Source organism: Malus sylvestris, chromosome 14, assembly GCF_916048215.2.
Source record: "Malus sylvestris chromosome 14, drMalSylv7.2, whole genome shotgun sequence".
Lineage (NCBI taxonomy): Eukaryota > Viridiplantae > Streptophyta > Magnoliopsida > Rosales > Rosaceae > Malus > Malus sylvestris.
Window position 1 is genome coordinate 7,590,107 of NC_062273.1, and position 23,370 is coordinate 7,613,476.

The 23,370-nt window shown below is 37.4% G+C and overlaps 1 protein-coding gene across 1 annotated transcript; it reads left to right on the forward strand.

Moving 5' to 3' along the window:
• The first annotated feature begins 1,962 nt into the window (after positions 1-1,962).
• LOC126598987 (NAC domain-containing protein 67-like) lies at positions 1,963-4,141 on the forward strand. The gene is made up of 3 exons (XM_050265379.1): positions 1,963-2,155; positions 2,769-3,058; positions 3,608-4,141. The coding sequence occupies exons 1-3, from the start codon at positions 1,963-1,965 to the stop codon at positions 4,139-4,141; spliced, it is 1,017 nt and encodes a 338-aa protein (XP_050121336.1).
• The last annotated feature ends 19,229 nt before the right edge of the window (positions 4,142-23,370 follow it).

The window sequence follows — 23,370 nt, forward strand, 5'->3', positions numbered from 1 at the left end:
GGAGACAACACCAAACATATTGCGCCGAAGTTCTTCTTTACACATCAACAACAAGAGCATCAGAAGATTGAAGTCACGCAAATCCGATCACAAGACAATCTGGCCGACCTCTTCACCAAATCACTACCGAAGGCGACGTTTCAGAAGCTTGTTCATGGAATTGGTATGCGTAAACTTTCTGAGTTGTAACTTTGCTATTTCTCTTTGGAATTATGTCAAACTCAGGGGGAGTATCTTCTGGATACTTGCTTGATCTTAATGTACTCTTTTTCCCTACGATTAGGAGCATTTTTCCCACTGGGTTTTTGCTACCTAACTAGGTTTTAACGAGGCACCCACCTTGGGCTGGTCATATCCCTGATGACGTCCTGTAGACGTTTCTTTTGACTTTGCATTTCTCACGCATTTTTCCTTAGACTATGGATTTTGTCCCTACTTGGGTTTTTGCCATAGCCTTAGGGTTTTTTAGTGAGACTTACTACTTATGCAAGTTCCTACCTTATTGAGAATAAGCGTTGTTCCTTGGAATCAGTGCCAACAAGTCGACTTCCTCAACTTCTGCATGATGCTGAATCTACCTTGAGTATTTACACACTCAAGGGGGAGTGTTGTAAACATTCCTAGTTTAAGTATGATTGTGTAAATCCTAGATAAGATTTGATTCTAGTTATCCTTTCCTATTACAACTTGTATTACTTGGAGAAGAAGGAATATCTTCTCTCCCTTTACTACTATAAATAAAGGCACAATGTAGGAGAGATAACAACACACACATTCCCCTACAATTCTACAAACACACATCTCTCTCCTCTCTCTCTCTGCCGCCGGCCCTAGTCCCTCTGTCAGATAAAATAGACCACAACAGAATATAAAAATAAGGGAAATGTTATTAGCATTCCAAAAATCTTATTTTACACTCCCTTACAAGTGTATTTTTCTTTCTAATTATAGAAAGTTTGGAATGCCATATGAGATTTTTGGAGTGATAATAACAATTCCCAAAAATAAATGCTCTTAACTAATTTAGTTACAAACTCATTAAACTATTAAGTATTATATTTAAAATACATATAATAATTCATGTGGTAAAATTATATAATTACAGTAATGCATACCTCGTTATATTATCGTCACATATCAATGCGGTGCTACATACGCAACAGATTGTATGACACTAGGTCAACCTGAAATATAGCATAATATCTTTTCTGGTACAAGTTTACCATAGTTTCTCATGAATATTGCAACACTTACCAGTTTATTCACCATACACTTGGACCACAATATATTCGGCTTTTGTTTGGGCAATGCCATATATGACCTTACAATAAAATCCAACTGTTACATAGGAACAGGCCCAGTCCGAGAAAATTAGTAAGGTGTGATTATCCTTTAGACTGGACTGAGTATAGCAAAATCCTGTTGCAATTGTTATCAAGGTTGGGGTTATCTTCGTATGACCAATGGAGAAATTCTGAATTTAACGATAAAATTACATCAATTCTGGAGTATTAATACGTATGATACAAAATGGAAATATATACATACAAATAATATATTACACCAGGATTATCGTTTATCTATCTTATTCCCCCCAATAAAACCGTGGTTGTATATATATAAAAAATAATATATATATATATATATATATATATATATATATATAAATAATATATATATATATATATATATATATATTACACAATATGCACGAATTTAGGAAGCATAATTCGATTAAAACTCCTAAACATTGCTGTATATGGCTTATTACACCTATTTCGGAAAAGAAAGAATACTTTATGAAGGAATTCTAGTCCTATGCAAATAAGGCCCAAATCCCCGCTCAAAACCCTTCACGCCTACAGTTTTCAGGTTCTTATAAAGGGCTTCATATATAATCATAAATTAGGAGCATTATTTTATCTCCTTCAAAGTTAAAAAAATCATCAGTTCAACAACAACATGGTTCCAGTTCTCAATGAAGTAGGTCCAGTTGATGCATATATTGATTCTCTTCCACCGGGTTATCGATTTGTCCCTACCGACGATGAATTGATTTTACACTACTTGATGAGAAAGGTTTTGAATGAGCAGCTTCCCATTAACAGGTTTCGTATTGTTAATCTCTACGATCACCATCCTCGAGACCTTACCGGTTAGATTCTTGTTATCTTCTTCTCTTAACATTCTCTTTTTTTCTGCAATCCTCTTTATCATTACTGTCCTCTTACAAGCTAAAAATAAATAAATCTTGCCCCAAAAAGTAGTGCTTTGTGTTTCTTGTGTTTCAAGTATCTTTTACGTTTTCTTCTTTTCTTTGTCATAATATCTTCTTTTCTTTACGTTCTGAAATTTTATAATGTATGAAAACAATATTGCTCTACCGTTTTAGTTCTTTACCATGAATGCTTTATGGTAAGTACGTATTTTGTATACAAAAGTATGTTTTTATGTGTGTATGGTCAATATTATCCGGTTAGGTTTTGAAAACTATTTTACTCTCTTTAGTATATTAGTCTGTAGCCAATCTCTAGCTGTTAATCCTGCAATTCCTTCTAAATCTACGCATGCCAACGACAATGTTTTTCTTCTTTGGTAATATATAACTGGAAGCCATTGAAGTATCTGTTATACGTACTAGTAATACTACTCTAAATCGGTTCTCTATCCATGACTTGTAGTTGTAACAAATAAGATATAAAAGGCAAATTCTGAGGTTTTAATAAGATTGGTGTGGTTTTTTTATTTTTTATTTTTTATCCTTCCAGGAGATTACAATTTGATTAGAGAGAGTGAGTGGTACTTTTTCACTTCAAGGAGACGGAAGTACCCGAGAGGAGGACGGCCATGTCGAGCAGCAGATAATGGATACTGGAAGGCAACTGGCAAGCCTGATGACATTAAAGATGATAATGGTCAAGTAATTGGGTCTAAAAGGACTCTAGATTATTATGAAGGGAAACAAGGAAAAGGGACAAAGACGGACTGGAAAATGCATGAATATAAGCTCAATAAAGAGACCGCTCCTTCTAACCAAATTGATGGTACTAACATGAAGGTATGCAAGTGTGCACGTACATGTCTCTGTGTGTGTGTGTGAGGGGTGTGCAGAGTCATATGAATTAAAAATATTTGCGAGGGTCCAATTGTGGACTATTTTATGAAGCTCAATAGGAGATTGTTTATTATGATTTAGTGTATATAGGATACACCGAAGCATAGCACAATTTTTACCGCAAAACATGTTAGATCTTCTTTCAAATAGAACTGACGCCTTAAGACAAGTTGGTCACTTCATAGAGATGTTCACAATGCAGTCCACCCAAACCATCTTGAATTCTTGTATGTGCATGTGATTGAAAATTTGTGTATCTTGGTTTTAATCCAAGTGATCCTTTAGAAATCTAAGCGTTCTCTCCTATTATTTAGGGTTTAATAATAGAAATCCTAAAATTCTAAGGGTTCTTTCGTTTCTACTATTTTTTTGTTGGTGCAAGTGCTCTAGTACTCTTATGTCTTTGCATGCATGGGGACCTATATATATATATATATATATTAATCAAGAGTACTTTGTATGCCTGTACTAATTTTTTTCTTAATTCTGCAGTTAGATGATTGTGTTTTGTGTAAGATTTACAAGAATAGCAGAATCAAGAAGGATGGGAAGAACAACGACGACAATGCACCTCAGAGTACTATCAGAACTGATCAAGGAGCTATACTCCCTGCAGCTACAAATACTGTAACATCTCATGCTTTTCCAGATCAATCAATTCAACATCCGTATCTTTTTACTGGTGAATCTAGTGGCACCACTTCTTCCATTATAAATAAACATTGTGTTACGTCAACCTCGACAACACCGGCATATTATGAGCAGCATTATTTCCAAAATCAAACATGGTCCGATCATCCAGGACCAATCCACAACTGCAACAATCAAATTCCACCGCCAAGGGAGCCATTTTCTTCTCAATTTCCACTGCCAAATTCAATGGAACATCAGATTGGGGCAGGATGGGAGTCTGTTAATGGAATGCCAGTGGTTGATTCGAGTTCTATTCGGTTACTTCCCCATGTCAGGGAATATGAACGTGAGCTTAAGGCTATGAGAAACAACGAAGGCCAGGGAACGTGGTGATGATTTGTTGGACGAACTAGAGTCTAGAGAGCGTATTTTGCAATGGAGTCATCAAGATTCTTAGGAAAAAAAGTCAGGGTGCTAAACTAATGGTAAGTTGTTAATTAGTTAGTGTAGGTCTTAGTTTGAGGATAGTTTTTGTTTTTTGGTTGAAGCTATTATTTTATTGTGTTTTGGTGATCGATCGTTTTAAGTAAATAATTGTTGTGAGTTTGCTAATCGATTAAACTTTCCCATCATTAGAAAAATGTAATTTCTTTTGATTAATCTTGTTTTAACAGGATTAAAATGGGTTCGTATTTCACGGGTTTTGTTAAAGGGTAGACCTTCCCCTTCAAAGTTTAGTATACTAATTAACTTTACGAACAATATAATTGCATCAACTCTATCGGTGCGTCACTTTGTTGTAATTGTCATATTTTTATTGCATAAACTTTTTAATTAAAGAATATCCATGATTCCATGTGATAAATCACTTTTTAATAAAAGAATCCATGATTTTATACAATAAATCAATTAAGTTAGATATCATTTAATCATTCATATATCAAACAAATTGACCATTTTAGTAACTATTAATAACATCCTCATAATGAACCATTCATTTGTTTGATACATATAGTTTACTTAAAGATAACCAATTTGATTTTTGGATAAACGATGATTAGAAAATGGTCGGTTCTCAATTTCTAAATTTTTTTTGCCGAACGAAAGAAAGTTTTACTACGCTCAAATAAAAATATTCATATGAGCCGCTAAAGTATTGAAATGCCACAAAGATTCGAAACATTTTCATCTACAGGAAAGCTCCTATTCGTGGAGATAAGAGCCACGGTGTGAAGTCCTTACATTCTCATGAAGCATGGAGAAACACCAGAGACTTCAAATGTTGTGCCACCCTCTTTATATCAAATAGAAAGTCTTTTAAACTAGCCTCTGCAAGGATCTCTCCCTTAAGCATTCAAATAAAAGGCTGAGAATCAGACTCAGTCTTCACCTCCATAACCCTTGCTCTAAGCACGCTAAATCCAGCCCTCAATTCCGCTCCCTCTGCAAACATACCTGAACCACACTGAAACCCACCATAAGCCACACCGGCACCCTTGATACAATAAAAACTGTACACTAGTAAAAAAAAAACCCTTGCGTGACGAAAATTTAAACTTCGTCGCGCAAAGTCTTTACAAAAATAAAAAAAATAAATTCTAAATCTTTGCACGACGTAATTCAAATATTTCATCGCCTAAACCAATTTATTTTCGTTTTTTATTTTGTACGCGTAACACTTAAGAAATTGAATGGTATATATCTATATATATATATATAGTAGCTTTAAATTTATTATTGTAGTTCGGATCGAGTTTTTGTTAGAAAATTATATTATTGTAGTTTAGATTGAATTTTTGTTTGAAAAATATATTTTAAATTGACGATCGAATTAGTTCATTGTATTCATATAGGGTCAAGGAGTGTAGCTGTAAAAAAATCATCAAAATCGGAGTTGAAATAGTTGTTAAATTGTGATTTTTCGTTCATAACCGTCGAAAAGTTTTGTCCCGTTGCTTGATCTCTGAATGTTTGTTTTTTGTGATTTTTGGTGTATATGATCTCGAAGTACATACAAACAAGTTTGACTGTTGGATCGTTGAAACTAGTTTCGTAGAATGCGTATCCCATCAAAACAATAGATTCACTAATACGTAGAGTTTATTTATATTTTCATTTAGTATAACATAAGATTTTGTGGTATCCACTAGTGTAAATATTTTAAATTGAAGATCAAATTTAGTCATTGTATTCATATAGGGTCAAGGAGTGTAGCTGTAAAAAATCATCAAAATCAGAGTTAAAATAACCATTAAATCATGATTTTTCGTTTATAATCGTCGAAAAGTTTTGTCTCGTTACTTGATCTCTGAACGTTTGTTTTTTGTGATTTTTGGTGTATACGATCTCGAAGTATATAAAAACAAGTTTGACAGTTGGATCGTTGAAACTTGTTTCATATAATGCATATCCCATTAAAACAATAGATTCACTAACACTTAAAGAGTTTATTTGTATTTTCATCAAGTAAAACATAAGATTTTGTGGTATCCACTATTGTAAATATTTTAAATTGAAGATCGAATTAAGTCATTGTATTCATATAGGGTCAAGGAGTGTAGCTGTAAAAAATCATCAAAATCGGAATTACAATAACCGTTGAATCATGATTTTTAGTTTATAACCGTCGAAAAGTTTTGTCCCGTTACTTGATCTCTAAATGTTTGTTTTTTTGCAATTTTTGGCATATGCGATCTCTAAATATATACAAACAAGTTTGACGGTTGGATCATTGAAATCAGTTTCATAGAATGCGTATCCTATCAAAACAATAGATTCACTAACACTTGTAGTTTATTTATACTTTCATTAAGTATAACATAAGATTTTATAGTATCCACTAATGTAAATATTTTAAATTGAAGATCGAATTCAGTCATTGTATTCATATAGGATCATGGAGTGTAGCAGTAAAAAATCATCTAAATCGGAATTAAAATAACCGTTAAATCGTGATTTTTCGTTAATAACCGTCAAAAAGTTTTGTCCCATTACTTGATCTCTGAATATTTGTTTTTTGCAATTTTTGACATATATGATCTCGAAGTATATACAAACAAGTTTGATGGTTGGATCGTTGAATGGTATATGTATATTAAGTAGCGTTAAATTTGTTTATTTTGTATGTATAACACTTAAGAAATTAAATAGTAATATATTTATTAAGTAGCTTTAAATTTATTACTGTAGTGCGGATCGGGTTTTTGTTAGAAAAAAATATTATTGTGGGTTTTATGTAAAAAAAAATTGAATTTGAAGGGAGTAAAGTCACATTTTCAGTAAATTTTATTATTTATAAAAAATATTTTTATAAATTTTGCATGACAAACCAATAATCCTTAAATTTGGATGGGAGCAAAAAAAATGGGACACATGATTTTTTTTTTCAAATTTTTTTAAGACTTTGCGCGACCAATTTTTCGTCATGCAAAATTTTGCGCGACGAAACTCTAAAAATTTGGGTGGCCACAAAAAATGGGATGTGGGATTTTTTTTTTTAATTTTATTCATGTGGTCGTGCAAAACTTTGCGCGACCAACACTTCATCGCATAAAACTCTAAAAATTTGGGCGGGCACCAAAAATGGGCCACTGAATTTTTTTTTAAATTTTATTTTTTAGTGGTCGTGCAAAACTTTGCGCGACCAATTTTTCGTCACTCAAAACTTTGTACGACCAATACTTCATTGCGCAAAACTTTGCGCGACCAATACTTCGTCGGCAAAACTCTAAAAATTTGGGCGGGCAAAAAAATGGGATGCGGGAATTTTTTTTAAGACTTTTTTTTACTAATATTTCGTCGTGCAAACTCGTACCCTTCGCCGTGCAAAGTGATACGGTTTTTAAAACCAAAATGACTCCTCCACAATTTTCTCAATGTCTTTCTCTACTCTTACCACTCCTCTCTCTCCCTCTCCCCAAATCTGACCCTCTCTCTCAGTCTCACTCCTCTCACTTAATCTCTCTTCTCTCTCTTTACTATCTCTCACTCTCACTCATTCTCTCATCTCTCTCACTATCTCCTCTAATTCTCTCACACTCACTCCTCTCATTCTCACTCAAATGTATATTCTCCCCAAATTTTAATTTTTTTTTTCATTAGTATGTGTTTTTGAAGTTAGTTTTGAGTTTGGTACGGGGTTTGGGGTCGAGTAAAAGATGAGGAGTGGAGTTTGGGGTCGGATTTGGGTAGGGGAGATTATGCCAATTTTTTGTTATTTGACCATAAATATATATATATATATATATATATATATATATATATATATGTATATTTTGTAGGGAATCGTCGAGACTTTGACGGCTAAAGTTGAGGATTAGGACACTATCGAAACATATCCCCGGCCACTACCACCACAATAGACTTGTATTAAGATTTTATTATTGTACTTTGTTAATTTATGTGTACATTTTGAATATATTATATATACTGGATAATTTGATCACAATTTTTCATACGTAATTTTATTTTGAATATGTCAATTTAAATTAAAGTAATTAAAAAAAAATGACACACCCTGACCCGGTATGACCACTAGGACTCCGGATCGAGCTGTGCTGGCCAACACCTGGAAGGTGACGAAGCCATAAAGTGTAGTGATGTGGAAAATATGAATAAATTTAAACCTAAAGGTGCCTAAATATAAAAGTGCGTTGTGAGTGGAAATGATCCTAATTCACACGTGATGATAGAGCATAAGTACAGTACAATAAAATAGGGTAAGAATTATACCATCGATGGTAATCGTCTACACCAAGATTTGCCAATAATCCTTGTCGATACGAAAACTCCACTACTAGAACCTGGATAGGCGAAAAATAAGGGTGAGTGGGCCTGAAAATAAAGTTTTAAAAAAAACCTTTTGAAAACGTTATAATCCATCACCGTAAAACCTGTATAGTTTCCAGAAAATACTACTACGTATGTATGAAAACCAATGCACAAGAGCAACAAAAACTGAAGTATGCAATGTCATAATATCTCAGCAATAATAAATGTAAGCCAAGTGTGAAATCAATATAAAATAGTATGCCAGTCGGAGTCATCTAACGTGACCTGTACGACTGGACCTGTAGCTCATCAATCTAGGCTAGCACACGAGTCGGAGTCACCTAGTGTGACCTGTACAACAGACTGGGTATAAATATGTATGCTCAAGTGCTACGATCACGTAAAGGCTGTGCGATAATTAGCAGGTCACCTACGAGTCGGAACCACCTATTGTGGTCTGTACGACAGGCTAGCACCAGACTTGAATCCAAGGTGAGCATGCGGTGCGGGAGGTGAACGATCACATGAAGGTTGGCCCTAGCCCCAGGCATGAACAATAATACCGGGGTGCAGCCATGATGAGCTCTAAATAAATGTGTGCATACCAATGCATGCTCATATGATGCAACAATTCCAATCATAAAGTAAACTCACCTGAACTTACATGTGCCATGTGCATCCCGTAGGATCGTTTGGCATTTCACAATTTCATAACAACGCAACATTTTAAATATAACATTATTTAATAATGGCATGATATGCATAACTCAGTTCAAAGCATTTGTGGAAACTATAAAGTTTATATATATATAATATATACACACACTATAAAAAGGGAAAAAAAGACCCACTCACCTGCGGTCCGCGTTACAACTCCTTAGCACGAATATCGAGGTATCATGAACGATCGTCGCCTAAAAAAAAAAAATTCAGCCACATCTCAGAATTCTTATCAATATAACACGTAACTTACATAAAACAAATCCCCAAGGACGTTCTAGAAATATTTGAGACCCCTTGACCAAAAGTTAACCATCGGTCAAAGATCGACGGTAGGGTCTACAACCCTACGTAACTTAATCCGGAAGATCCGTATATCGGATTTCAAATTCGTAACTTCCAAATATCCAAATTATGCTTCTAAAACATCATACTAAAGTTTCATTACGATCCAACGGTCGGATCTCTGCCAATTGCAAATTCAAGTGACGGTTAACGTTTTATTTTACAAACTTACAAATTCAATTCGGGAAGATTAGTATGTCAGATTCCCGATCCATAAGTTCCTAAGGTCTTCAAATATTACGAATAATAACCTATTAAAGTTTGGTGACAATCCAAAGATCGGATTGTCGATTCTTATATTGACCAAGTAGCGGACCTTAGCGAAATTGTACCCAAACAATGGAATTTCATTCGGACATCACATATGGAATTGGGATATCAAGTTTAGCCTAGTAAGGTCCGGGGTGTCTAGGCCCATGCGCCGCCGCACATGACGGTCGACCGTCTCGACTCGCCGGAAAATTTCACTGTTTCTAAAAATTCTCAAATTTTACAGGAATAAAAATCTTAATGAGTAGAGCAAGTTTCATACCTGTGGCCAAGTCCAATTTGGCCGGGAAAAGCTTCAAATCACCAAGAACCCGTCGGAACCTTATAATAGGTGTTCATCGATTTGACTTCTCCGGTGGTCCAACACCCTTAACACTGGTTGGGTCTTGTTCCTGGGTCCAAGGGGAGTTGATTAAGAGTGGTGGTGGGTGGTGGAACTCGTCGGAACGTAGGAATCGCCGTCGAGCACCTCCGGTGCTCCAGTGAAGTTCATCGCGGGTTAGGACCTAAAAACCCTCAAATTAGGACGAGATGGTAGAGGGGAGGTGGTGGAATAGGTTGCAGGTGATGGATGTGTGAATTTCAACTAAAAAATGGTGGAGATTTGTCGGAATTTTGGCCGGATCGAAACTGGGTTCATGGTATGCACGGGTTGAAAAGGAGATAACCCTTTCTCTTTCATCTTCTAATTGGTCCCTTAACCTTTTAATTTGATTGGTCACTAACTCATCTTCTAAAACTATACCGTTATAATCCAGACTCGCAAACGGTTTTCGCCTATATGTTCGTACCAACAAGTACTACTCAAATACGCTGAAAGAATAAGTCATACATTTCTCTAGACGATGGTCAACGAAAGTCAAAGTCCTTGCCTCTAGGGCATTTTCGTCTATTCCCTCAATTAAAATAAATAAAAATGTAAATTTAGGGACGGGTTGTCACAATCTACCCACCTTAAAAAAATTTCATCCCCGAAATTTGAAATCATTTGCTATACATAAAAATAGTGAAAAATAGCTGAAAAATAAATATGTGAAGAAGATATCAAGTTAGAGCGGATCCATAAAAGAGAATGTCATTCCGTCACGATCGGAGTGCAATGATTCCTCTTTCATGCCTCCAAACTCAAACTTTCCTTCTCCTGCATTACAATGCCAAAATATAATACTTTTATAAAAACATTTTGTCAAAAATAGACGTATAAAAGCATAACATCCAAATATGTATATGTAATGACGTAGAAATAGTTGTACTAAAATCAAAACTGAGCATAGAAAAATTTTACCTACGCACTCGTAGTGTCACGTACTCTGGAGGTATGTACACAGTATCTTTGGGTTAAGCTCAAACAATAAATAGGTAAATATATAATAAATAAATAATTATACTAACGTAAATGAACCTATATGTCCACTTGCTTAATGAATCCAACAAATAAGTTATCAATATTACGGTATGCAACCCGCAATACCGACAACTCATAGTTGTCACAATAAGCAAGTAAATAATTTCCAAGGGTGCAATATTACCAACTTGCCCCTCATTGGGAAATACACCTACATCGTCGGATTAATGCCTCAATTGCGCTCACATGCTACTTTCTCGGTCACAACTTAAATAGCACACAATTTCCTAAATTGTAATCTCGATTATTTAAATACTTGTTCGCGATATTCATCTTTCAATCATTTATTATGCATAGAATTTTTGTACCACGTCTCAAGTGGTGACATGCCCAAAACTGAAAGTGTAACCGTAGTTACACGCGACTCTAACATAGCTAAGTGTCTAACATAATTCACTAAAACTATAAAACATACAAAGCAACAAGTACACTAAGGTTTGTGTAGTACAGGGTAAGAACTTTGTATCCATAGCATTCAAGAAGACTTCCCAATGCTTAGAAGTGAGACACGCATCGTGAGTTACAAAAGTGACAAACATACCATGTAGTCGAACAATGTAGTCCACAACGCCTTAGCGAGCAGCTTCACATTAATTTCCTCTTGAATTTAGCGAAAAATTATGTCTAGAGTTTGAGAGTTACATAAGTCCAACAAATTTCGAATACAAGGTAACTAAAATTAATGTGTGACATCTCGCTACAACGGTAGCTTCAGGAATATTCAATCACCAACGGTCAAGATTTGTTTAATAGAGTATTTGTTGGGTGATTGAAGAATTAATGATCACAACTACATTTCAATATCCAAGCAATTCCTTTAAACGGTTTCTCTGTTTCAAGAATAATACGAAGTGTAGTAGGGTAGACACATACCCAAGGTTGACTGGAATGCCTTCCAGCACATAGGGGTAAATATGGAATCACAGTCAGAATAGAAGTTGGTCGAAATGCTAGAAAAGATCTGACAATTTCAAGAATGAGGAATTTTACCAAGTGGTTTGAACATAGTCCATTTGGACCAACGGAAAATGAGCTAACTTGTCACATCGGTCGATGGTCATTGAAACATCATCATAACTCCACATGTACAAGATACCTCGTACCATGAGCTCAAGGTGAGATTTTCCATCTCTATTCGAATGCAAAAAGTGATTATAACCACTCGAACAAATTTTGATCATTTGCAGGTAACGTCAAATCGACACTCGTGAACCTCAACTAAAATGGGATAAGACAAACCAAAGATGTTCAAGGGTAGATATGCCTTTTTCTACTATAATAGTAATTACATTTGCACAACCGAAATAATACACGATAGTGCAATCGTAGACGTTGATTTGGTTCTTCTATCACTGCTGTCAGAAAGTTAGCTTATCACAAATAAGGATGTATTTGAGAAGTCTGAGGTTAGTAAAGATTTTTGACACGTTTCTCCTTAGAGAAATGTCATCCGATTTTCCCAATGAAGATGATGACAATTGACTCTAGGTCATGAATAAGGAGGTTCACTTCATATAGTTCCAACCGTTGAGAAACATAAACGTTACCCCATCATGCTGCATCTACACAGCCAAAACATCCAAAGAAAACATCATCATGGATTTCGAAATTCTCAATGTTATCGAGAAATGTAAGAATCATGCTTGGGAAAAAACAACACTTAAGCTGTCAGAAATTTTATTCATATCCCATATCCCAAACTAAACCAACTTTCCTCGATCAAAAAGTGAGGAAGAACACTATAGTCGAAAAATCGCTAACAAATTGTCGATAAATGAACAAGATCAAAGATATCTCGAACTTCACAACACTTCGTGAGAATGTCAACTTTCTTTGGCCACAACCTTTTTGGAAAAAGAAAAGAATATCTCCCGAGAAAAGTACCAATCTAAACAAAACTAACGTTTGAGAAATTTTGTATATAAAGCTAACTGTCGATATTTAGAGAATTTGGTCTCATTACTAAAGTGGATGAGAAAGTCATCCGTAAGACTACTATGAATTCAACATGCTACGAAAGAAAACTCAGGCTTAAGAAGTTGGTCGAAGAGACCATCAATTCGAAATAGGGCTAACTGTTTTTCGTCGTCACCTGATTTAGTTGCTAAAATCTAGATATAATCTCAAGGTTCGGCCCTTCGTTTTCGCAGATAGGTTCGAGGTTTCCTAGATAAGGGGTTGATTGGATAAATTCTTAATCGGTAAGCTTTCGTAACTAAGTTCTCTCAATGAAGTAAGACTTGTTCGAAAAGCCACAAGGAAATATGATATAGTACGAGAAAGAGGATTGATGGTGTACTTCGCTTCACCATTTGATGATATCCCAAGTGAGATTTTGGAATATGACGCCTAAATGTACGTCCTCGAAACGTACCATACTACTTCCTTTCACTCCGCCACGCGCTAATAGATCTTCATAGCTTCCTCAATACTCCATTCACTCTAACAGTGAGAAATTAACTCGTACTTCGATTCTACTATCTACCTGTGGAAGTGATCGAAAATGTGGCTAGTCGGAGAGGTTATGTTTACCTAGATAGGTGATAAGGTAAAAACAACTATGAGTTTACTATCCTAATACAAAGCTTGCTCCCAACTTTTCGAGATTTAGTTTGTTCGGCTCCAGCAGTCACTGTTAATCAGTCTATTAGTCGCGCGCTAATTAACAAATTTATGATATTTTGATATTGTTCGTTGCCTTGAAATTGTGAACCGACATTCTGGTATAAAGGTATCACTTCCAGATATTAGCACCTGTGTCTGGTATTAGAAATCATACCGCTTGAATACTAGTTGACAGTTCCTGGATATCGGACAATATCGTCAATTAGTAGCGCCACCATAGGCTGATTACAAACTAGAGCCCGCTCATGTGGGTGGTTTTGGATGACTGATAAGGAACTGGTCTATGAGGTGGTTCCATAATTCTAGGGGAAATACTAACTACTTCGGAGATTTTATACTAATCATAGGTATAACAACTCGTACTTCGGTGCCTATACTCATCGAAATGATGAGTACATCACCAAAAGAAATTCGGAAACTAGTATTGGTTAGAATGTCCCAAAGCTGGAAAGAGGAATTTGCTAATAATATACTTTAGAACGGCTTAAACAGAAGTCGATCTTTCTCCTAGAGAGCCGAAATGATAACTAGTGCGTTTAAGAAGATTAGTGCTATCGGGGACCAAAAGTGACTGTCCCCCAGATGATTCTTTCATCTAATGCTACCACTTTAGCACCGGGTTGTCGCTCAAGAAAATTTTAGAATCTTGACGAAGTAAACTTCGTAGGAATCCTAATAGATAATATGCTAACGGGTACTGCCAAGGAATCAAAATCAGTTCTGGTTTCCTAACTTGAAAAGGTTGATAATGATGGCATGAAAATAATGATGGGATTGATTTATAGATCCCTGGTGATACACCATTGGATACATTAGCCCTACTTTAGGGCCATCAACTTGTCTCTAATCTACATCTTTCCTTGGCAAGGAAGTTCTTTGCTTTAAGTCTAAAAACGTTCGCCAAAGTGATCTTCTAAAATGTCGACAAGTCGACAAAATTGCCCAAAACTTAGGAAAAGTTAACACATTTTTCATATTTGACGAGGTGGCAAGATTCGAACATTGGGCTCAAGAATCGAGAATGCTTACATCACGAATGTGATGAACACAATACTACCCAATTTATGCTCTGATACCAAACTGACACACCTCGACCCAGTATGTCCACTAGGACTCCGAATCGAGCTTTACTGGTCGACACCTGGAAGGTGACGAAGCCATAAAGTGTAGTGATGTGGAAAATATGAATAAATTTAAATCTAAAAGTGCCTAAATATAATAGTGCGCTGTGAGCGGAAATGAACCCAATTCACACGTGATGATAGAGCATAAGTATAGTACAGTAAAATAGGGTGAGAATTATACCATTGATGGTAATCGTCTACACCAAGATTTGCCAATAATCCTCGTCAATACGAAAACTCTGCTACTAGAACCTGGATGGGCGAAAAACAAGGGTGAGTGGGCCTGAAAATAAAGTTTTAATAAAAACCTTTTAAAAACGTTATAATCTCTCACCGTAAAACTCGTATAGTTTCCAGAAAATACTACTACGTATGGTATGAAAACCAATGCACAAGAGCAGCGAAAACTGAAGTATGCCATGTCATAATATCTCAGCAATAATAAATGTAAGTTAGGTGTGAAACCAATATAAAATAGTATGCCAGTTTGAGTCACCTAACGTGACCTGTACGACTGGACCTGTAGCTCATCAATCTAGACTAGCACAGGAGTCGAAGTCACCTAGTGTGACTTGTACGACAGGCTGGGTATAAATATGTGCGCTCAAGTGCTACTATCACGTGAAGGTTGTGCGATAATTCGCGAGTCACCTATGAGTCGGAACTACCTATTATTGTCTGTACGACAGGCTAGCACCAGGCTTGGATCCAAGGTGAGCGTGCGGTGCGGGAGATGAACAATCACGTGAAGGCTGGCCCTGGCCCCGGGCAGGAACACTAATACCGGGGTGCAGCCATGATGAGCTCTAAATAAATGTGTGCATACCAATGCATGCTTATATGATGCAACAATTCTAATCACAAAGTAAACTCACCTGAACTTACATGCGCATCCCGTAGGATCATTTGGCATTTCACAATTTCATAACAACGCAACATTTTAATTATAACATTATTTAATAATGGCATGATATGCATAACTCAGTTCAAAACATTTGTGGAAACTATAAAGTTTATACACACACACACACACACACACACACACACACACACACACACACACACACACACACACACACACTATAAAAAGAAAAAAAAAAGACTCGCTCACCTGAGGTCCGTGCTACAACTCCATAGCACGAAGATTGAGGCGTCATGAACGATCGTTGCCTAAAACAAATATTCAGCCACATCTTAGAATTCATATCGATAAAACACGTAACTTACATAAAACACATCCCCAAGGATGTTCTAGAATGATTTGAGACCCTTTGACCAAAAGTCAATCGTCGGTTAAATATCGACAGTAAGGTGCACAACCCTACGTAACTCAATCTGGATGATCCGTATATCAGATTTCCTATTTGTAACTTCCAAATATCCAAATTATGCTTCTAAAATATCATACTAAAGTTTCATTACGATCCAACAGTCGGATCTCCGCCAATTGCAAATTCAAGTGGCGGTTAACATTTTATTTTACAAACTTACAAATCCAATTCGGGAAGATCTGTAGGTCAGATTCCCGATCCATAAGTTCCTAAGGTCCTCAAATATTACGAATAATAAACTATTAAAGTTTGGTAACGATCCAACGATCGGATTGTCGATTCTTATATTGACCAAGCAGCAGACCTTAGCGAAATTGTACCCTAACAATGGAATTTTGTTAATCGGACATCACATATGGAATTGGGGTATCAATTTTAGCCTAGGAAGGTCAGGGGTGTCTTGGACCATGCACCACCGCACGTGACTGTTGGCCACCCCACGTGACTGTTAGCCACCCCGACTCGTCGGAAAATTTTACTATTTCTAAAAATTCTCAAATTTTACAGGAATAAAGATCTCAACGAGTAGAGCAAGTTTTCATACCTGTGGCCAAGTCCAATTTGGCCGGGAAAAGCTTCAAATCGCCAAGACCCACCGGAACCCTAGAATGTGTGTTCATCGATTTGACTTCTCCAATGTTCCAACACCCTTAACACTGGTTGGGTCTTGTTCATGGGTCAAAGGGGAGTTGATTAAGAGCAGTGGTGGGTTCTGGAGCTCGTCGGAATGGTGGAATCGTTGTCGAGCACCTCCAATGCCTTAGTGAAGTTCCTCGCAGGTTAGGACCTAAAAACCCTCAAATTAGGAGGAGATGGTAGATGGGAGGTGGTGGAGTAGGTTGCAGATGATGGATGTGTGAATTTCTATTGAAAAATGGTGGAGATTGGCCGGAATTTTGGCCGAATTGAAAATGGGTTCTTGGTATGCACAGGTTGAAAGGGAAATGACCATTTCTTTCTCATTTTCTAATTGGTCCCTTAACCTTTTGATTTGATTGGTCACTAACTCACCTTCTAATTGGTTCCCTTACCTTTCCTTTGTGATTGGGCCGAATTCCCACCTAGTGGGAATTCATTTAATTAAAGGATTAATGTGAAAAAAAGAAGGAAAACAACTTCAAACGTCCATAACTGTACTGTTATATTCTGGACTCACAAACAACTTTCACCTATACGTTCGTACCAACAAGTACTACTCAAATACGCTGAAAGAATACGTCATACGTTTCTCTAGACGATGGTCAACGGAAGTCAAAGTCCTTGCCTCTAGGGCATTTTCGTCAATTCCCTCAATTAAAATAAATAAAAATGTAAATTTAGGGACGGGTTGTCACATAAAATCATACAATTAAATTAAATTAAAAAAGTGAAAATTTGAAAAATCTTGCGCTACCAAATATTTTGTTGCATAAACAATTAATATAAGAGAAATAATAAAACATGTTAATGCACAAAATCAGCGAGGACTTTGGTACAACAGAAAGTGTTAAGTTTGTGACCTTCGCTAGATTGCTCCGGTCACTAGTATGGATAAGTAAGTAAATGGATAGGGACAAGGAAGCAAACAAAAGATGTACGTGGTTCACCCAGATTGGCTACGTCCACGGAGTAAAGGAGTTCTCATTAATTGTGAAGGGTTTACACAAGTACATAGGTTAAAGCTCTCCTTTAGTGAGTACTAGTGAATGATTTAGTACAAATGACATTAGGAAATATTGTGAAAGAATGATTTCTATTTATAGAAGAGAGTTTCTAGTTTCATTTTGACATTGACACGTATCGTGTTGTGATTGGCTTCTGATATTGACACGTGTTGCGCTATGATTGGCTTCTGATGTCGACACGTGTCGTGCTGTGATTGGCCTCCTGGTTGGAGGGAAACTCTTTTGGGTCCTTGACGGTCTAACGTTGACCGGTACTCAGTAGTTTGGGGATTGGTCAAGTATGGTACAAATAGTGCTCCCCTAAGTTCCCGAGTAAGGGAAGCTCTTCGGTTGGGGACTTGCAAGATCCAAGCTATTGAGTAATCACGAAACTTCTAAGTACCGAAGCGTGGTATCATTTTCACTTTCCTTATCTGTCTCATATGTAGATGTGGCATCTTCTCTAGAAGTACTTTTCTTCCATCCAAGGATGGTCTCTTTAACCGATGAAGATGCACAAGGTAATGTATCAATTTCACTTGAAGCTTACTTGTAGTTTCGGGCTTGGTCAAGTGTGATACAAACCCTATAGTAGGAGTCCCCTAAGTCGCCGAGCTAGGAGATTTGCCGAATGAGGTAACAGACAAGGTAAGCAATCAGACTTCCAAGCAAGCAACCTGGATCGAAGGTTCGGCTTCTTTTTCCGGTTGATTGTTCTCCTTCTCCTTGTGTCGTAAACAGCAACAAAGATAAGGAGAAGCAAATGGAGAAAAGATGATATGAGATATTTTTGCTTTTGAAGAAGTAACTTTCCACATGCTTATTCTTGAACTGGGCTAGAGGGTTTTCTTGTTTCCTCCAAAGTATAAGGTCGACTCAAGAATTTGAGGCTCAAAACAAGTCCTTCAAATCTAAAGTACGTTTGACCCTAATGATATGAGATACTTTTGCTGTTGACAAAGTAGTGGATGTATCAGCACGTGTTCTGTTACACTTATCTCCACATGCTTCCTTGTATCCTTCTCACTTGCCCTATTTGTTCATCAGACAGATGTGGTATCTTCTCTGGAAGCATAAGATGTTGAAGATGAGTACTCGAGAGCAATGCCAGGTAAGTAATCAGGCAAGAGGTTCTAGGCAGTCAGTTCCTAACTGGAAGCTTGATTCCAAGTGCCGACTGATTGCTCTCTTTCTCATTGTCTTGCAGGTAAGAACAAGGCCAAAGGAAAAGACAGGGAAAAACATGATATGGGATACTCTTGCTTTTAACCCTGATGATATGAGATACTCTTGCTCTGGTGTAGCTTGTTTGCAGAGGTATTATCGGGAGGAAAAGAAGCTGAGTATTTCGAGAGACTCTGTTGAGAGTGCCCTCTCGGATGTGAAGAAAAGTTGAGCATTTTTTTTATTTGCAGGTCTGCCTGGCTATGGAGGATGAAGGTCGACATATATAGGAGTCTCTCTAACAACAAGTAGTAGTGTTATTCCTTTACCCTTCTTGGTCATAGCAATGTAGTGGGAGTTGCAAGCTTCAAGTGTTTTAACTTTGTCAGAGCACTTTGAAAAAGTGGTCTGTGGTATTTGGAAAGTTGATGTTGCGTGTGAAGATTGCAGACAAGCTTTATCTAAGGAAATCTGGCTCTCGAAGTTCGGAGAGTGGCACCTCTTCGGTTTTCAAACAAGCAATCATGTCGGGGATCTGGCTTTTGAGATTCAGAGAATGGTGCCTCTTCAATTTTTGAGAAAGAAATCCTGTTGGGAGTCTGACTCTTGAGATTCGGAGAGCAGTGTCTCTTCGATTTTTTAGAAAGTAATCATGTTGGGAGTCTGGCTCTCGAGATTCGGAAGACGGTGCCTCTTTGATTTTTGAGCACGTAATCTTGTTGGGAGTTTGGCTCTCGAGATTCGGAGAGCGATGCCTCTTCGATTTTTGAGAAAGCAATCATGTTGGGAGTCTGACTCTTGAGATTCGGAGAGCAGTGTCTCTTTGATTTTTGAGAAAATAATCATGTTGGGAGTCTGGCTCTAAAGATTCGAAGGGCGGTGCCTCTTCGATTTTTGAGCAAGCAATCTTGTTGGGAGTGTTTTCTCGAATGTGAGTAAAAGTTTGGCATTTTTACCAGTCTGCCTTGCCACGGAGCACGAAGGTTGACACACATTGGGACTTTCTAGTTATCAAGCAGTGGTGCTGTTCCTTTACCCTTGTGGGTAATAGTAGGGTAGCTGGACCTTTAAAATTTATGTGTCTAAACTTTGTCAGAGATATTTGGCAAAGTTATATGTGTTACCCGAGGAGCTGATGTTGCGTGTGGAAAATGGTGTCTCTTCGGAATCCGGAGAGTGATACCTCTTCGATTTTTGAACCAATGGCCTCTTCGATTTGGTGAAGAGGCAACCATGCCTTCTCAAGACAACATATGGCACCCATCCTTCTTATCCCATACTGGTCTTCTTACCGTTGGGGACTCTGTGATGAAGAATGATATGACCGTTGCAGTGGTGGCCAAGAACCTTCTCACTTCCAAAGATAACAGACTACTTTCCAAACGGTCTGATGGGTTGGCTGTTAAGGATTCTCTGGCTCTCAGTGTTCAGTGTGCAGGTTCTATGTCTAATATGGCCCAACGTCTATTTGCTCAAACCCACCAAGTTAAATCATTGGCGGCTGAAGTGATAAGTATCAAACATGAGATTAGATGGCTCAGGCATGAGAATAAACAGTTGTACAGGCTCGCACATGACTATGCTACAAACATGAAGAGGAAGCTCGACCAGCTGCAGGAATCTGATGGTCAGATTTTATTTTATCATCAAAGGTTTATGGGTTTGTTCCAAAGGCATTTATTGCCTTAGTCTTTTGGGGCTGTACCGCGTAATGAAGCTCCAAATGATCAACCTTCGGTGCCTCCTCCTTCTGAGGTTCTGCCTAGTACTGAGGCTCTGAATAATCACCCTCTGGTGCCTCCTCTTTCTGAGGCTCTGTCGACTGCTGAGACTTCTCCTAAGCAACCTTTGTGAAGGCTCCATTTTGTTTGTTTATTTTGATTCATGTATAAATACACCAAGGCCTTCTTGACTAAGTTCTTTGAATTTTTCCTTTTGTTAAATCTTGTATGTTGAAGTTTTGTGAGTGAAACATGTAGGTTGAGGTAGTGCTCTCTTAATTTCCCGAGTGAGGAAAACTTCTCGATTGGAGACTTGAAAAAATCCAAGTCACTAAGTGGTCGTGAGACTTTCGAGTATCAAGGTGCAGTAGCATATGGTAGGAGTTCCCCAAGTCTCCGGTCGAGGGAGTTGACGAATGAGGTGTCTTGCTAGTAGCCAAGTTTTGGTTCACACTATCTTGATCAAGATAGTGTGAAGCTTTTGTAGTAGAAGATGTTGTGTTGAAGCTTTGTGGGTGAAGCTTTTGTGGGTGAAGCTTTTGTTGTGGGTAAAGCGTTTGTGGTGGGGGAAGCTTTTGTGGGTGAAGCTTTTGTGGGTGAAGCTTTTATGGGTGAAGCTTTTCTAGGTGAAGCTTTTGTGGTGGGTGAAGCTATTGTGGGTGAAGCTTTTGTAGGTGAAGCTTTGGAGTTGAAGCTTTGTAGGTGAAGCTTTGGAGTTGAAGCTTTTGTTGGGTACCATGAATTGATTTTGCTTCACACTATCTTGATCAAGATAGTGTGAAGCTTTTGAGAATTTGTAGTTGTCCTCCATTGATGAATCTTTTGTTGGTGAAGCTTTTATGGGTGAAGCTACTGTGGGTGAAGCTTTTGTAAGTGAAGCTTTTGTGGTAGGTGAAGCTTTTATGGGTGAAGCTTTTGTAAGTGAAGCTTTGGAGTTGAAGCTTTGTAGGTGAAGCTTTGGAGTTGACGCTTTTGTTGGGTACTATGAATTGATTTTGCTTCACACTATCTTGATATTGAGAATTTGTATTTGTCCTCCATTGATGAAGCTTTTGTTGGTGAAGCTTTGTTGAGTACCACGAATTGATTTTGTTTCACACTATCTTGATCAAGATAGTGTGAAGCTTTTGAGAATTTGTAGTTGTCCTCCATTGATGAAGCTTTGTTGAATTTCCCTTTTTTTTTCTTTTTTTTTCTTTTTTTTTTTTGGGAAACTAGAAATTTGAAAATGTGGGAGAGACAACATATACAAATTTTGCTTCCACACTGTTGAGCAAGAAATTGTGATACAAGCCACACCTTGTAGTAGTCGAAGGTTTGGATGAACCATATAAATTGAATTTGCTTCTAATAGTCTTGAATTTGCCTCGAAGGTTTGAGAATTGTAGTTGCCCTCCATTGATGAAGCTTTTGTTGGCACCATAAATTGGTTTTGCTTCACACTGTCTTGATCAAGAGTATGTGAAGCTTTTGAGAATTGTGGTTGCCCTCCATTGATGAAGCTCTTGTTGGCACCATAAATTGGTTTTGCTTCACACTGTCTTGATCAAGAGTGTGTGAAGCTTTTGAGAATTGTGGTTGAACTCCTTTGATGAAGCTTTTGTTAGCACCATAAATTGGTTTTGCTTCACTCTGTCTTGATCAAGAGTATGTGAAGCTTTTGAGAATTATGGTTGCCTTTCATTGATGAAGCTCTTGTTGGCACCATAAATTGGTTTTGCTTCACACTGTCTTGATCAAGAGTGTGTGAAGCTTTTGAGAATTATGGTTAAACTCCTTTGACGAAGCTCTTGTTGGCACCATAAATTGGTTTTGCTTCACACTGTCATGATCAAGAGTGTGAAGCTTTCTACGAGTTGTAGTGTTTGCATTGTTACAGAGGGGAAATGTCTGAAGCAGATGCAAGAGGGCTGAATAGCTTGATCTTCGTATGCCATGCACTGAAGTTGTTGTTGGCTTGCAATAAGACTTTGTTGGTGACTATAACTCTTGTTAGGCATAAGTGCTCCCCTAGTTGAATTGTCAAGCTTGAGGGTTTTTGATTATTTGTGAATGCTAGAAGTTCACATGTACAAGTTGTACCACTCGTCTTCTGGTAGATGGAATGAATGGTGAGTTGCTTTCATCACTTAGTTGGTGGTACGAAGGTGAGTTCCTTCATCACCTTTCATCACATTTCATCACCTGGTTGGTGGCACGAGGATAAGTTCCTTTTTCACCTGGTTGGTGGCATGAAGGAGAGTACGGGTTGTACATTTCATCACCTGGTTGGTGGCATGAAGATGAGTTTCTTCTTCACCTGGTTGGTGGCATGAGTGGCAAGTTGCCAAATGATATTAGAGTACTGGTTGTACATTTCATCACCTGGTTAGTGGCATGAAGGAGAGTACGGGTTGTACATTTCATCACCTGGTTTATGGCATGAAGATGAGTTCCTTCTTCACCTGGTTGGTGGCATGAATGGCAAGTTGCCAAATGATATTAGAGTACGGGGTTGTACATTT